The 17,732-nt window shown below is 42.7% G+C and overlaps 1 protein-coding gene across 8 annotated transcripts in view; it reads right to left on the reverse strand.

The window, feature by feature from the left end:
- UBR3 (ubiquitin protein ligase E3 component n-recognin 3) overlaps positions 1-17,732 on the reverse strand; it is a 329,771-nt gene that overhangs the window by 68,516 nt on the left and 243,523 nt on the right. For all 8 annotated transcript variants that reach the window (XM_068245563.1, XM_068245562.1, XM_068245559.1 and 5 more), the window contains 2 exons: positions 12,966-13,102; positions 5,152-5,237 (listed from right to left, as the gene is read on the reverse strand). In XM_068245563.1, the coding sequence (XP_068101664.1) occupies positions 5,152-5,237; positions 12,966-13,102 (223 nt within the window). The remainder of the gene's footprint in view (positions 1-5,151; positions 5,238-12,965; positions 13,103-17,732) is intronic.

The following is a 17,732-nucleotide window of genomic DNA, read 5'->3' on the forward strand; positions in this document are numbered from 1 at the left end:
TAGTGGTGGAAAGTGGTTTCTTTTTGTGTTGAAAAAGCAGATCTTATGTCAGACTGTCAGAACTGTTTAGAATACAGTCTTAAAAATTCAGATCTAAAACTGAAAATAAAAATATGAGACTGAGTCTGATGCACGGCACTGCGGTAAAGTTGCCATGCGCACAGCAATTTTACCGTTACTAATGGGGGGGCGTATGTTAACGCTTTAGTGCCGTAGGACTTACTGCGGTAACACTCGGTGAAACACATGTTACCATAGTAACACGTGTGTTAACCCGGTAATGCACGTTGAGCTAAAGAGTTAATGTGCGATGCTCCCCAGCCACTAGTAACGGTAAAATTGCCGTGCGCTCCCTGGGCACGGCCACTTTACCGCAGTGTCAGGCATCAGGCCCTTTGTTACTTATGTTCTACTGAATTTACCATTAGTATTGCACATACAATTAGCAATCTCATAAATTATTTTTCAGTTTAGGTATGCTTTAAAGAGAATCTGACTTGAGAAAATAAAGTTAGATCGTTAACTTCCATAGTGGGAATCCTTTGGGTGGTCCAGAGGTTTCCAGGATCATCCTACAGCCCACTGGTTCCAGCACAGGGTCCTTCTATACCTCTTTGACTCATGCCAGTCAAATAGGTTACTTCTGGCCAAGCTCCCACCCATTGATGAGTGAATCAGGGCTGGGCATGCACGACTAAGGTCCACACATGCCCAATACAATGAAGTGCTTGCATCTTCACTATAAGGGGCATGAGCAGACCTTCCTTACACATGTACAGTCCGTAAGCACTTGTAGATGTTGGGGTGGATGGCCAGTAGCTGAAAAGGAACTCTGCACTGGAATGGTGGGCTCTACAGCCATACATTAATCATCTAGCAATCCAGAGGATTCTAACTACCGAGGTAACCACCTTTGATGATCTTGGTTGGATTCTTCACATTTTTTTTTATAGTGGAAAATGTGCCATTTACAACTTTATTGCACAGTAAAAATATTATGTTTATTTAATAATTTTGTTTATTTAATAATATTTGATATGTAGGAATCAAGTCCGATGAAGGCTTATTATTAGCCGAAAGCTTACTTGTTCTTTCTCTCTAAGCTAGCCAATAAAAGGTATCATCCTGTTTCAAAACTTCCTACAGTAAAAATACTGAGATCTTAAATAGCCACCACTATGTTCACAATTTGTTGAAGCGGGATTGTCACCCATAAAATCAAATTCTATTTACCCACTTCTCTGTGTTTATTATACAACCTATAACCTAACCCTGCATTGCAAGCATTCCAATATAATGATTAATGCTTCTGCTGTAATAAATCTGATTTCAGTCAGCCTGTGCATACGTATGATTAGCCGCCGGGAGATTTGGGCACAGAGTAAAGCTAAAAAAAAACCCGGCTCCCCCGGCTCCTGCAAAAGTGCCAGCGACGTTAAGGGTACTATTCCCCCTCCAGGTCACCATGGATAGTAGTGAAAGATGTAGTTCGGCTTCCAGCTATTGCTGGTGGCCCAATTAGTGTTTTTATATAAATTTGTGCTCAGTCTACTGAAGGCGCACAAATTACTCACTAATGCTGGTATCACTGTAATTCCTATTATGGCCTATGGTGGCGCCGGTTGCGCTGTTTTTTTAGCGCTCCCTATTTGATATATTACCAGGGCGAGGGACGCTTGATATCTTCCGGCCCCCATTCCTGTTGCTCACTGATGGGCTGAGTGCAGTTCAGGGTGACAGGCAGAGAAGGGAAATTTATATGCTAATAGCAGTGCTGTTCTGATCCGCGAAACAAGAGGGATCTGATTCTCAGATCAACGCATAGCTAGTGGAAAAGGCCACCAACACAAGGTGTTCTCTATCACAAGGTATTGTCTCAATCAAATACAGGTGCTGAAATTTCCTTTCAAGGGCTCAAGAGTGAAGTCCATAAAACATTACATATAAAAGTAAACAGTTGTGGATTTGAAACTCTAAACCAATAACAGAACGATTGGGAGAGGGAGCAGTTACATTTAGTGGGCAGAAGCAGCTTGTTCACCTTGTCACACGGTTGCAGAAGCTGACATAGGCAGGTCTATCAATCACAGCTCATTTACATTTCCCCAGCGGTTCCATCCTCATAGCTCAATCTACTAAAACACTACTTGACCTATTTGTTCTGAACGTTTTTTTCCCTGTGATGCTTTTTGCTGTAAAAGCTCACCTGGGACTCTGCATTCCATTTAATGCAATATCTAATCGACAAAGTTAACACTTCTTACAAGACTATTATGGAGTGCTGTGCTTAATCACAGGAAAGACACCTCATTACCGGCACGGTGAAACGTACAGAAGAGGAGTGTCTTGTTCACAGGCTTTTAATTGACTGAACACAGTCTCGCCTGTAAAGCTGTGTGTTTTACTTCAAGGGTGTCCTTGACATTAAAGCTTGATATAGCACTGTTGATGTGCTGTAGGAAAACCACCTAATGCAAACATTCTCAGGTGGAAGTCTCTAATGATCACACGCTCTATGAGGATTAGGAATTCATTATAAAGCCCCTTCTACATGCAGGAAAACACTGTCATGTCTCTATAGAACTATGTCCTTGAAGGCGATTGTTTATAAAGCAATAGGAATAAGTGCTTAGCACGCCTGCGCTACAAATCTGGGGGACGCTTTTTCAATGCAAAACATTAAATATCAGTGAATTTTTTCTAATTTTAGTTTTAGGGCCCGTTTCCACTAGAGCGAATCTGCATGCGTTTCCTGCATGCAGATTCGCAAAGACAATACAAGTGGATGGGCCTGTTTCCACTTGTCAGGATTTCTGAGCTTTTTCTGTGCAGAAAAAATCTGCACAGTAGACCCCGCAGAATCTGCATACCGCACACCGCTATGCGAATCGCATGCAATGTATTTAATAGGAAAATCGCATGCGGTTTTAGTATGCGAATTTTACCGCAAATTCGCATACAAATTTGCATGAAAGCAATGTAAAAGCACACAGGCACTGACATGGTTAAATCCGCATACACACTAACCTATGTGAAATCGTATGCGAATTTGCAGTAAAATTCGCATGCGATTACGCTCCCGCATGCAAATTCGTCAGCGGGGAGTCCGCGACGATTCCGCACCGCACAAGTGGAAACGGGCCTTCACGAAAAGTTAAAAGAAGGGTTAAAGGAATTTTAAAATGTAAAAAATGTAAAATACATACATATAAAATATGAGTACATATCGCATCATCTGGGTACCGGGAGAAGCTGCAAATAGTAAAATATTGGTCAATGAAGTTACCGATATTTTACTAAATATTAATCTAAACTTAATCCGAGCCCTTAACCCTCCATTGTTTATGCCTAAACTTAACCGCCCCACCTCTTCTCACACCTAATGTAGGTACCGAACCCGCCCCTTCACCTAATGCCTAATCCTAACTACCAATAGCTGTAGACAATCGTCCGAGATCGGCTACAACCATTAAATGCATAGCCACATCGGGCGCCCAAATCACCATCTTGGGCGCTCGATAGGCAAAATTTAACACAGGGGTCTATTAAATGCCTCGCACAGCCAAAAGGACCTGATTCAATAAAATATATCTCTCAGAGTAAAATGCACTATAAATAATTATTTCCTATGTTGCTGTCACTTATAGTAAGTAGTAAAAAGATAACAGATCTGAAAGCTTTTGGATTAGTCCATTTCCTCATGGGAGGTTGTCACAGAACACAAATCCTTTTCTCATGGCTACCCATAACATGGAAAATCCTCTTCAAAATTGGCATACTAACAGTCAAATCCTAAAATGACCTAGGCCCCGGATACCTGAAGGATGTGTTGCAACTGCGCCACACCGCTCAAAAGGATCCAATAACTTGACCAATTCCAGAGTCCAGCTGAAAACCTTTGGAGCCAGAGCTTTCGGCCATGCTGCCCCTACCCTTTGGAATGCTTTGCTAAACTTAATTAAGACAGCTCCAACCCTGGACACGTTTAAAGAGGCTCTAACAAAATTTTCTTCTATCCTATAAGTTCCTATACCTGTTCTAATGTGGTCTGGATTACTGCAGCCTTTTCTAGTTGCACTGTGTCTAATATTTCTAATCTTCTTTTCTTTGTCAAGCTTTGTCGACCCAGGGAGGAAGGGGCTGCCTCTGTTGTAATGGGGACAAGTTATGCACACCCCCTCCAGGCTTTGTGTGCTTTGTTTATTCCTCACAGACATCGTCCCTGCTCTCAGTTTCAGCTTGTTGTCTGTGATGCAGTTTGTGAGGCTGAGGAGGGGGGGGGGGGGGGAGAGGGAGCTGCCTGTCACATGCTGAGAAACTGTGACTAATCCCAGGCTGGAGTGCAGAAACTTGTAGTATACTGTAACATGATTTGGTGATAAGAATAAGTTAGGAGAAACCCAAACCTCTCGAGACACACTGAGCAAAGAAACCTGGCACAAGTCACCAAAATTAACATGTCAGCTGGAGTCCAATTCAACTGACCACTTTTCCGCTTCAGGTTCTTGCCATATGCAGCAGATAGACTCCATTCAAATGCTTCCGTTTATCTTTTATGCTCTTTTTTCTTGCATCGCAATCTGGTGCTACAATTGTTTATTTTTATTTTATTTTCTGCACTTAGTACCCCATAATGACAAGGTGGAAACAGAATTTATAAAAGTGCAGCATCAGACTACAATATAACAAAACTGAAAAAAGTGTAGTCTGAATACTTTCTGAAGCTACTATGGTGGTCTCCTACTTACACACTGGTCCCATTCTGGGAGATTGTTTGTAAGTTGAGTCCTCGGTGTGAACATGGTGAAACATGGATACATGATTTACTTTCAAACAACTCTGGATTAGCACATATAGTGCAAATTATATTTTTTTGGATGTTTTAATTGTGTAATTATTTAATTAAAAAAAAAAGTGTTTTTAACTAGTTATAACAGTGTGTACAACACTAACATTTAACACCAAAACTGTGCAATAAAAAAGTAATCTATACAGTATGTTATAAATAACGACAACTTTGTATATCTAAAACATTGTAACTCAAGTCATTTGTAAGTAGGGGACTGACTGTACATTATACATATTGGTACGCTTTGCTATAGGAAACATAGCTTTATATTATTTCCTTTCCACTGTAAATGTTAAACTTACTTAGGCATGATCTTTTCCCACCAGCACTAGCTCCCCCAGAGCACAGATTGTCTCCACGATGAACCAACTCCAATTCCAGATTTGTTCTGTGAATGCAAGAGTAAGAGGTTAGTGATGTACTTGTGCAACGATAAGCTACAGACACTGAGCTTCTCAGGCCTTGTCCTGTCAGATCTTCTCAGGGGTTAAGCATATATATTGCTACAGGGAACGTGCGCACTCCAGCCCCTGATGAGTCACAACTTGGCACGTGACGAAACGCGTAGGGCGGAGCTTGGAGGACGCACGCTGTACTACCATTGATCGAATGAGACGCGGCCTGGGCATGTGAGAGGTGACCGGAGCTGGCGGCGATGTGGTATTGTGATATGCTAATATGCAAGAAAGTTTTATGTACGCAGTTTTAATGTGGGGGCCATTGGGAGCCTATTAAAGTGGTTTTACGCTATGAGAATACGTTTGATGTTTTTAAAGGTTTTAAGCGGCATGGATGTTTTGTGATATGCAGTACTGACAAGAAAACTTCTGGTGAGCAGGGAAGGAAAGGGGGGTGTGTGATCCCCATCTACCCTGGTGATAGTACATTAATTCCTCACGCAGTGTGTGTATTTGCACAAGGGTGTCACTGATGAGGCAATACTCACTATGAGAAGATCTGGTCTGTTGTATTTTATTTCTAGGAACTGCTTGGATTACAAACGATGATACAGAATACTGGCGCGGCTATAGTGTGGTAATTAACGTGACTGGGACTTGTTTCCGTGTATAGTCAGCAGCCCAATAGGGAAGTGAGGACTGAGCGCAACATCACGGTGAAAACTTGTCCTGTCAGAGACAGATGGGTGGAGGTGATTGCAGGTCTGGGTCACATACAAGACTGTGCTGCAGCCACCACTATGTGTCTAAAGAGAGATGGCCCCCTATTTGTTGTGTGCACCATCCCAGCTCTTCCAGTTTATAGCTTTATTTGAATCTATTTCATTGACCCGTTTTAGTCTCCCATTAACATTCATAGTGAATCGTCTGAGTGGTCCAGCCAGAAATCATGACCTGCCTCCTCAGGCAAGCGGAGTGAGCGATAGCCACTGGACAGGTACATATAAGAAACAAACCTTCAGTCACCTACTCTTCCAGGTGGTTAACTACCTTTTAAAACCATGTTTTATGGGATTTGAGACAAGAAGCTCTGATATCATAAAGGCTCACACATTGCTAACTTATATGGACACCATAACCTCAATTATTACACTTCCTCCTTTAACCCAGGATTGAACCTCATCCCAATCAGTAGCTGATACCCCCTTTCCCATGAGAAAGCTTTACTTTTTTTCGAATAGATAATAAGGAAGGGAAAGTGTCTGTGTGGCTGATATTGTGGTGAAACCCCTCCCACCATGGTCCTGACAGTTTGTTGTCTGTGAGCTTTGTTGCATTGTGGGAAATAACGGCTTTTTCCAACTGCCAAGCAAGAAGCATCTCTTCCTCTGCACATAGAACTCTCAAGTAAACAAACATTCTGTACAGATCACCTAGCAGGACTAAAGATGTCACTGCCTGTGATAAATTTCAGAATGTAAATTAGGGAGAGGAAAGATTTTACAATGGGCAAACACTGACTGAAGAATCTATAAATGAAAATTCTAAGAGTTAGCATTATGTTATTTTCACCAAAGTTCCTCATTAAATGCCACTGGTTTTGACCGAACCGAACTGCCGGACAGCTACTGAGCTCTATGGTGTATGTATACAAACTTGCATGATTACAGCTTCCCAGTGGCAGGTGATTGCTTGGTGAAATATCCATTAACTAACTTTGCAGTTTAACCATTGGAAATCATATGATGTATGAAAACAGCATGGATTCCACTAGTTACGTGACAAATTCTGAGGCTTCTTTGCTTGGTAATGTCCCTCCAGGGCATACAGGGAGCATTAGGAAGGAAAGGGTAATAAATAATTACTTCCTGTAATCTACACCACCAAGATGTGTGGCATAGTCTAGTCAGAGGAACTCACCAAGCTTATATCTGTAAATATATTCCTGAGTACAGGTACAATTTAAATTTAAAAGGCAAGGCAGCAAGCATTTTGGCCACAATCCGAAGGTGTTTTTGGTATTACTCAGACTGATGTCAAGGTATAGCATCTATTCTGCAGGGAATGTTAATATTTTTATAGCGCTTTTCTCCCTGGGGACTCAAAGTGCTGTGCCCCTGCATTATGTAGTCACAAAGGCTCGGGAAATAAAGGGGGTTTTTAGCCTTTTTTTAAAGCTGTCCAGAGAAGGAGCCTCTTGCACTGATTGTGGAAGTTCCATGCAGTAAAGGCTGCATAGTAAAGGGCCCGAGCACCAAATGTTTTTAAGAGGATACTGGGAATAACCAGATTCCTCTTATTGGCAGAGCGGAGAGTGTGTGGAGGGGCATATAGCTCCAATAGATTCGCTATGTATATGGGTCCCATGTGGTTTAGAGCCTTGAATGTCAGCAGGCAGATCTTAAAATGATTCTCCATTTTATTGGTAACTAAGCTAAAGAGTTTGCAGTACTGGGGAGATGTGTGAGCTGCGGGGGGCAGTGCTTAGGGGTCTGGCTGCTGCATTCTGTACTAAGGAACACAGAACTTTATCCGGGGGTCCGATGAATAGGGCATTGCAGTACTCCTGGCGGGAGGATACAAATGCATGAACTAGAATAGGTAGGCCTTCAGCTGGGATAAGGCGTTTGATTCTCCGTATACAGTATTTCTCAGATGGAAGGAGGAGGATTTGACGATAGCTGATACCTGCCGAGAAGTGTTAGCTTTCCATCCAGGATCACCTCCAGGTCTCGCACAGAGTCTTTATACTGTGCAGTATCTTCCCCAATTGCCATTTTGAAGTGGGAAGAGTTTTGGACTTTATCCTTAATGTGTGGACTGCCTTCCACTCACACCTCTCTGCTTTGTCCGAGTTTAGCTTCAACCAGCTGGTGATGATGAGGATGCAACACTTTCTAGATTTGCTTTCTACACACTTGCATTTCCAACACAAATTTCCCTGATCATTCCTACAAAATGCACCTTAGAAACCCCTCTGACACGGAAAATATGACTGTATGAATGTGTGGGTGTTACATGTCTCACCAGCAATTTCCCAGTGATGTCACTTAACTCTTTAAGCTTCTTAAATGAGATTTCATGAATGCAGAATTAATGCAGGCAGCGGTGCTGAAATCTTATGTCAGCAACCATTTTTTCTGAGGCTCTTCAGAGATATTTCTGCGTTCCCCACTGAAGACAGCCTCTGTGCATTAACATCACTAAGTTTTTTGCGGCTAATGCCACCCATTTCCAAAGGAATGTTTTAATCCTCTCTAGTCCTCGGAAAAAAAGCAATTTAAAATTGATAATGCTGCTGCTCAGGGTTGCATCTGGTTTCTGCTGATAAGGGCATTCGTCTGCCGGGAATTTTCCACCCTTCAGGCGATTCGCGCGGCTTGAAACTGTCTACCGGAGGAGCAGTGGAAACAAGGGTAGAAATTCAATGCTTGCAAGCAGAATATTGTGATTATTGCTGATATTTGTGTGCATCTTGAGAAAATAAATCCAATTAAAAAAATGTAAACCTCCACAAGCTAACTGGTAGACGACAGCTACTTAAAATGCGCAGACTAAAACGTTAAAATATGAAATGTAGATTGACAGCTGATTGCATCTGTGACACGTCTGACAAAAGATGGGAGGAATTATTGAGGAAGGCAAAGAGTGAGGAGAGAAAGTAAAGCAATTGCCTGGAGCATCCAATCAGGATTTAGCTGTTTTGTGAAATAAATATTCTGGGCTGAGACAAACCACTGAGTGTGTTTTGATCCATTTTCACTCCCAGTGACTTGCATTAATATCATGGTAAAATCGTTGAAATTGTGATCTTTCGAACAATCACGATTGCAGCAATTTTGTCACCATTTTTTCGCGATTTTAATGCAAGTCAAAATGAGCGTGTTTTTAATAAATGAAAAATTATCAAAAAGCACTCCGCAGTATCTTCTCTGCCCTTTGACTTCTTCTGGTTGTTCGCAGCTGCCCTACTTTTGCTCCAAATCCTTTTGCACTTGTCTTGACAAATCCGTTCCTCCGATACTTCACTGATCTGGTACAACTTAATTTCACACTTCGGTACTTTGTGAGGAGAACCTTTATTTAGTTTGGACAGCCTAACTTGCCGGTACACTTTCGTTAGAGGTGCCTGTGGATCTATTCACAAAGCATGTGGAGTTCTCGGAGGAAGTCATGAATTCAGAGCAATCAAATATCAACTTTTTGCAGTTGCAAAAGCAGAAACACGCATGCAGCGAATCCAGCCACGCAAGTTATTATTTCAGAGTAATGTACAGTGGTGTAGCAATAGGGGCTGCAAAGGTAGCGACTGCATTGGGGCCCTTGGGTCATAGGGGCCCCGAGGGACCCCCCCTCACTCAAGCACAATATTAGCGCTTTATTGGCCCTGTGCTGGTAATCACTTCTATAGATGCTTTAAGCAGTAGTAATCATTAACAAACTGTTTCCCATCCCCTTCTTGCACCTGACACTGTGGAAATTACTGGCAGGTTTTGGTGCGCCGTATCAATTGTTATGTATAGAGTGCTTGGGGGGGCCCACTGTAAAACTTGCACCGGGGCCCACAGCTCCTTAGCTATGCCACTGGTAATGTAACTTGCATCTGTCAGGTAAATCTGTTCTCACCTTGCACCACTTACCACGTTATTGCAGAAAGCCGGTTAATGGACAACTATTGCGAAAATGTAAAAATGTAAAATACATTTAAACATATACAAATAAGTATGTTTCTTCCAGAGTAAAATGAGCCATAAATGACTTTTCTCCTATGTTGCTGTCACTTACAGTAGGAAGTAGAAATCTGATAGAACCAACAAGTTTTGGACTAGTCCATCTCTTCATGGGGGATTCTCAGCAAGCCTTTTATTCTTTATAAAGACACTCCTTGAAAAGAACTTATACAATGATGCTGGCCAGTTTCCCTGCTCGCTGCAAACTTTTTTTGGCAGTTGGACAGAGCAACTGCCATTCATTAAGGCCTCGTTCACATTAGACGCGTTGCCGTCCGTATTTTGGCAACACCTATGGAGGTGGACACGCATGCACATCAGAAGTGCATAGACTGCACTGTCTGATGTTCACATTACATGCGCTGCATAGTGCGATCGCACTGCTGCGCACATTCTTTGGCAAAACGAATGGCTGACCCATTCACTACATCGCATGGGATCAGCCAAGCAGTGCATGGAAGCGCAGATGGCAGTGCGATCTAGCGGGTTGCGTTCCTGATTGCCTTGCCATCTGCGTATGTCAGTGTGAACGAGGCCTTAGTGCTTTTGAAAATAAACAAAACCCTGAGAATCCCCCATGAGGATAAGGGCTAGTGTAAAACCTGATGTCTACTACCTACTGTAAGTGACAGCAACATAGGAGAAAAGTCATTTATGGCTCATTTTACACGGGAAGAAACATTCTTCTTATTTGTATGTGTTTACATGTATTTTAAATATATAGTTTGGAATATATTAAAATTGTTGGTATCATTAAAAAGTATATACCCGTTCTGCATACAGACCCTAAACTTCGTAAAATTCTAGAAGAATGCAGATTTTCTGCACGTCGAGCCCCTACCCTGGGGTCTCACCTTTCCCCCAGCCTCTTTTTGAGTTCAAATGCACAAACCCCTACCTGGTTAACTTATACAGGATCTTACAAGTGTGGGTATAATAGCTGCAGGTACTGTGGTGTTCATGGTCCAGCTCGGGAGGTAACTTCCATTTCCAAAAATGAAAGTTTACAGATCAAACAATATATTAATTGTAATTCAAAGTATGTGGTTTACCTCGTCAGCTGCACCGTTTGTAAACTTCAGCATGTGGGGTGTACCACACGTCCCCTACGACAGCGCATTTCAGAACACTTTAATGGGCCTTCTAGATGTCTTAGAAATGAAGCCTATATCTCCCATATTTCAAGTGTTTCTAAACATTTTCTAAATGTACACCATGGGGATATGAGGGGTTTTGTTTTTCAAGGAATAGAAAGGATCACTCAATCTATTAGAGGGGGTGATATATATAGGCGACTACAGAAAAGAGATGCCTTTTGGATATGGCATTTGGGCACGCGCATGCCTGCCGGCCTAAACTCCAGACTGGAGTCTAACTTACGATACTGGAACATAATGCTCACTGATGTTGTATTGCAAATAGACTGCTTTTGAGAACTGTTTGTTTCTTTAATTTATGATTACATGCTTTATTCCATTTGTAAGTATTTGTAATCGGGACATATTCTCTCCTTGTGTTCAAATGTTACTTGGCATTGTTTGAGTGCTTTGTTTTTAATAGATGCAATTCTGTATATTGGCTAAACCAATTCTTTTATATTCATGTGTGTCTGTTACCTTAAGAATAGTGACCACACCCCTCTTTCCTAGGGGTGGTCACTAGATTATTTAAACCAGGTTTTTGTATGATGTTGTAAGCTATGATTAAGGAGCCTTGAGCTTTTTTTTACTTTTGTACATTCACTGATGTTCTCAATAAACGGAGACTTTTTCACCCAGCTATCGGTGTAGCGGGACCCCTTTCTTTTTTATGTATTTTAAATGTTACGAGTTTCACGATAGTGGTCCTTTAACTGTTTGTTCAGCAACATTAACAAAGCCCCCCAATTCCTTCAACCCATACGTGGGAGTGTGATGCTACTACAAAAAAGTGACTGCAAACCCTCTAAAAAGATGATAGATGCAGGTGATGGTATGAAGAAATAATCAGAAGACAGTGTCACTAAAATAGAATATATATTTTTCCTTGATTAACTGAAAATGGCTGTTACTTTCCAGGTGACCCTTGTAGATCACTACACATGTACCCGTGTGTAGCAGGCATTAGCACTGAACAAATCTGTCTACACAAACTGGGATCCACAGTAGATCTGGCAGATGCACCAACAGAGGCTGAACCACTGCTCAACAAATTAAGACTCCTGAACTGGGGTCAGCTGTATACATTTCTGCAGATTATCGGAGCATGTTTATATGCAGTCGGCATTATAAGAAGCGATATTTACAATGCACACAACTTCCGGTTTGCTTTCTTTTCTCTGGTGGACTGTAAGGCCTGGGACCCACTAGCAGCGATTTTCTAAGTGTTTGTGAAGTGAAAAGCCCTTGCTAATGTAATGCTATGTGTGTGATCCTATTTAAAGGAATTGATTTTCTAAACATCGCAAATAGCATTACATTAGCAAAACCTTTACAAACCACGAGCGCTTAGAAAAGCGCTGCTAGTGGTTCCCAGGCCTTAGGCTTCTTTTCCACTCGTCACGATCCGTTAGAAAAACGACAGATTGTGGCTGTTTTGTCGATGGCGATGTAAATCAGAGTGCTCATTTTTCATTACCAAATTTAGATTTTTATTGAATTCCAATCGTCTTGCTATATGATTTTTGATATGACTGTTCATGGCACAATCGCAGCAAGTGGAAAATGTAGGTTCCGCAATCACATCGCCATTTTGCGTGCGACTGCGCTCCCTAGTGGAAAAGGAGCCTTATTATAAAGTGGTTTGGAGCTTGTTGCACACAACGTTGTATATACCATCAATAGCCCTTATTATAAATTGTACATCGTGAGATATTTTGGGGGGTTTGGGGGTATAAAGCACCCCTCTAACATAACCCACTGCTACAGGAAAATTGCAATAAAAACAAGTGACAAGGTAAAAGTGGAATTTATAAAGTTGTTAGAATTAGAGTATGAATAGGAGACTCACCGAGCGACCGAGTACATGAAGAGAAAGTCATTGTCGGGGGATCCCATGGTCTTGCTGTAGTCGGTGTACTTCTTTTGTGTGGCGCTCTTGATGTCTTTCATCACCGCCTCCATTTCCTTGCTTAAATTGGTTTCCGACTAAAAGCAAAGTACACAGTGTGCAGGGACAAACCATGAGTGGGGCAATAGGCAATATCCACAGGAAGTAATCATAGGCTAAGAGCTCATTTCATTCAGCAACAATAGCAAATCAAACTTGGCTGGACCAGTCGCCATGAATCGGTATATTCTTAATATCCCCAGAGGAAACCCTTTATTACACCTCTCCTATAGATCTGATGACTTTATACCAGCGGTCAGCTAATTAAAGCTGAATTAAAGGCAGTTTTATTATATATACCGCTTAGAAACTGACTAAGTGCTCCTTCAATGCATGTATTATATTTTTAACTGCCCAAATACCATTTATGAGGCTCCAAAATTGCAGCCAAATGACGCTGTGTTCCTTCAAAATGATGGCTGATGCAGCATTCTAATCCCTCAAGCTGAGAGGAGTGGATGAATGAAAGGGCTAACATTTACAAAGCAGATTTCTTCTATAGAACCCAATGTGTATGTGTAACTAAGGTGCACAGTAAGCTACCCTGGTCATGTATAGTACCCCAGCCATAATTTGTCACACCTGCCATTATCTGGAGTCCATTTTGTAGGAGAAGGCCATTCACCTGTTAGTATATTTTTAGGATGTGGAAAGAACACGCAGCAAACACTAAGGCCTAGTGCACACCAGAGCGTTTCCGCTGCGGTTTGCGATCCGCTTGCGGGTGCGGATCCGCTAGGGTAATGTATTTCAATGGGCTGGTGCACACCAGAGCGGGAGGCGTTTTGCAGAAACGCATACTCCCGGGCTGCTGCAGATTTTGGATTGCGGATGCGTTTCTGCCTCAATGTTAAGTATAGGAAAAACGCAAACCGCTCTGAAAAACGGCACTTCAGAGCGGTTTGCCAGGCGGTTTTTGTTACAGTAGCTGTTCAGTAACAGCTTTACTGTAACAACACATGAAATCTACTACACCAAAAACGCTTCCCAAAACCGCAAAATGCTAGCAGAAACGCTACAGAAAAAGAAGAAAAAGCGTTTCAAAATCTGCTAGCATTTTGTGGATCTGCTAGCGGTTTTTGGTGTGCACCAGGCCTAAGAGACAAACTCCCTGCAGGTCATACCTATGATTCAGCCACTAGGAGATTTAGGTGCAGGGTAAAGCCGAAAAATGGCTCACCCTGCTCCTGCACAAGTCCCAGCAGTGCAAATTACTATTACCTCTCCAGATCGTCGTGCATAGTGGGGAAAGATGTAATCTGGCTTCCAGCTATTTATTGTTGGTGGCTGAATCAGAGCTTTTATAGTAACCTGTGATCTGACGTCTTTTGACGGCGCCCAAATTACTCACTGAGCACCACTATAGCCGTAATTCCTATTATGGCCTATGGTGGCGCCGGCTGCGCCTGAATCTTCTGCACTGTTTTTTCAGTGCTGGCCTGCAGGTAGTATCATGGATGGAAATTGAAGCTAAGACTCTAGCAATTGCGAGGCAAGAGCGCTAACTACTATATCCCCATGAAATGCTTCCTGTATTGTTCCCCTAAATTTAAGGTTTTTTTCTGGTTTTTAGGAATGACCAGCTATCTAAGAAAAAACAAAAATCACATCAGGATTTTTCTTTTAAACTAAAGGTGGACAAATTTTACTCAACATTCTTTAACAGAGTAATAACAATAATTTTAACATTTGTAGAGCGTTTTTCTTCTGTCGGACTCAAAGCTTTTGAGAGCTGCAACCACAAAGGGCCCCCCGCTCAGTAGGCCACCTTGGACCTTGGGGGCTTCTTTCTCAAGGATTCCTTACTGAATAGGTACTGGCTCCAGCCAAGATTCCCCTGGTCTCCTATGTCACAGGTGGTGTCTTTAACCAATTTCACTACCCTGGGGTTTTCCCCCTAAAAAAACCCAAGCAATTTTCTACATTTCACAGGTCTCCCATTCATTAGCCAATAACTTTAGCAGTACTTATCACAAATAAATGATGTATACTTAGTTTTTTTTTGCCACCAAATAGGCTTTCTCTGGGTGGTACTTTTTGCTAAATATTTTATTTTGAATGCATTTTAACTACTTGCCGCCTGCTCCATGCCAATTGGCGTGAGCAGTGCAGCAGCCCCAGCACCGCTCCACGCCGATTGGCGTGAAATGCCGTCTATGGGGCTAGCAGGAGATCGCGTGCATGCTGCGCGTGCATCTCCTACAGTCTCCGAGTGGCAATTGTCGCTCGGGAGACTGTTAGACGGCGAAACCACCACCATCTAATTACTTTGTACAGCGCTGCGATCTGCAGCAGCGCTGTACTGGGGACAGCCGTGCGACATGGCTGTCCCCCTGGGACACAGGGAAGCAATCCGCTGTGATAGGCTAGCCAGGGGAGGGAGGGATATAACACAAATAAAAAAATAGTAAAATCAAAAATGTAATAAAATAAATATTTACAAAACAAAAAACGATCACCTGGGGAGTGATCAGACCCCACCAACAGAGAGCTCTGTTGGTGGGGAGAAAAAAGGGTGGGAATCACTTGTGTGTTGAGTTGTTCGGCCCTGCAGCTATGCCCTAAAGCTGCAGTGGCCATTTTAGTAATAAATGTCCTGGTCACTGGGGGTGGGGAGTTAACACCGCAGTCCTCAAGTCATTATTTCTCAGTTTTCAGGCATTACAGTTTAAAAATAAAAAGTATTACTGTAGATCAAGCCGACATATTTTATTAGTCCATATGTCCTGTTTATTTCAACATTAAAATTATCTTCCTTGTACAATGTATGGCGACCATATAATATTTGTAAATAAAAGTGTATTTTTTCTTTTTTTTTGCTTTGCACTTTACTAGCAATTACAAGCCGTAATCGCCAAAATAACAGTAATATACCCTCACGGCACACATATCTAAACAGCTAAGCCCATTTATTAGCTCCCACCCCCATAGTTAGCAAGACGTGCCCCTTTATTAGCCTCCGCCCTCCATAGATAGCCAGGTGTGCCTCTTTATCTTCCTCCCCCCACACTATAGATAGCCAGATGTGCCCCTTATTAGCCCCTCCCCATACAAATCCCAGATGTGACCAGTGTTGCCAATTCATCCCTTTAATTACTGACACATCTAAGTTATACAGGTTCTGGGGATATTTGCACATAATCAGTGCCTTAACTGCATCTACCTAGCCACAAAACCTGTATAATTCATATATGTCAGTAATTAAAGGGATGAGTTGGCAAAACTGGATGTGACCCTTTATTAGCCAGATTTGCCACTTTGCCCCCCCCCCCCCCTCCCATTGATAGCCAGGTGTGCCCCTTCGTTCTTCCCCTCCAATAGGTAACCAGATGTACCCTCTATACCACCTCCCCCCCATGGATAGCCAGGTGCCCCCCTTTATCCCCCCAGTATAGCCAGATGTGTCCCTTATCAGCCACTCCCTCAGTATAAAAGATATTTGTGCACCTTTGACCCCCCCCCCCCCCCCCGATAGCCAGGTGTGCCGCTGTATTCTCCCCCTCTCTCCATAGATAACCAGATGTGTCCCTTTGTCATTGCCCCCCCCCCCCATATATAGCCAGGTGAGCTCCTTTGCCCCTATAGATAGCCGAGTGTGCCCTTTTGCCCCCCCCCTCCCCATAGATGGCCAGGTGCGTAATGATCCTGCCCCCTCTCCCCCTTAGATAGCCCCCAGATATCCATTATGCCCCTCTCCCCTCCATGCTGTGATCGGGCAGCATGGAGGATTAGCATGTTAACAGCTCACCTTGCCTTGTGAGGTATGTTGTTTATATGCTAATCCTCCATGCTGCCCAATCACAGCATGTGGGAAGAAGGGGGGGAATGCTAAATTACAGGGGATCGGGCAGGGGGTTGGAGGATCGGACCCCGGGAGGGCATCCTTAATTAGTTAGTTAGGGGGATGGGGTTAATGAGCCCAGGCGCGTGCTAGCACTCGTACTGTGCTCATTAAAGTGAACTGACTTATATTCACGTCATGTGGCTTTCAGGAGCCACTTACAATGATGTGAATATACTGTAGGTAGGATGCGAAGTGGTTAACCAGTGCACTATCAAGATCCCAGGTTGGGCATCAGATTAAGAAATATTGCATCTAGTGAAATTTTGTTAAAATTAAGTCCATCTCAATCAGTGTTCGCCCAAATACTGATTGTAAAGACCATTTACCATGAGCAAGCAAAGCAGGAGCACTGAGGATCTACGTGAGGGCATGGTGCACATTAGATGACAGCACTGCGCTCTACTCAATCCAGCAATACAAAGCCAGCAGCTGTGGCTATGAAACTGATATAAATAAGATTCCTGCTGGAATCTGACCTAATCATGAGAGGTACAATGTGCTGGTCTAGGGAGATATGCACAAAAGGTGTTTCAGCCAGCAGTTTTTGTAAAGTTGTCCAACTGAAGCTCCCTGTTCCTGTGTCTTCACTCTGCCTCCCTCCTTTTCTGCTTAAGTGACTCAGCTCTTACCAGGGTGATGTGTCTATTCAGCAGAAAAGGAGTGCGGGCAGAGTGAAGACACAGGCAGAGAGTTTCAACCAGCAATGATTAACAGGGATAAGCTTCTATTGCTCTCTGCAGTGGAAGTAAACATTTTTACACACAGGGATTGCTTTCAAATGTTCTTTTATGTAACGTAGAGTAGTTCCTGAAATATGTTTTGAG

Source organism: Hyperolius riggenbachi, chromosome 7 (assembly GCF_040937935.1).
Source record: "Hyperolius riggenbachi isolate aHypRig1 chromosome 7, aHypRig1.pri, whole genome shotgun sequence".
Classification (NCBI taxonomy): domain Eukaryota; kingdom Metazoa; phylum Chordata; class Amphibia; order Anura; family Hyperoliidae; genus Hyperolius; species Hyperolius riggenbachi.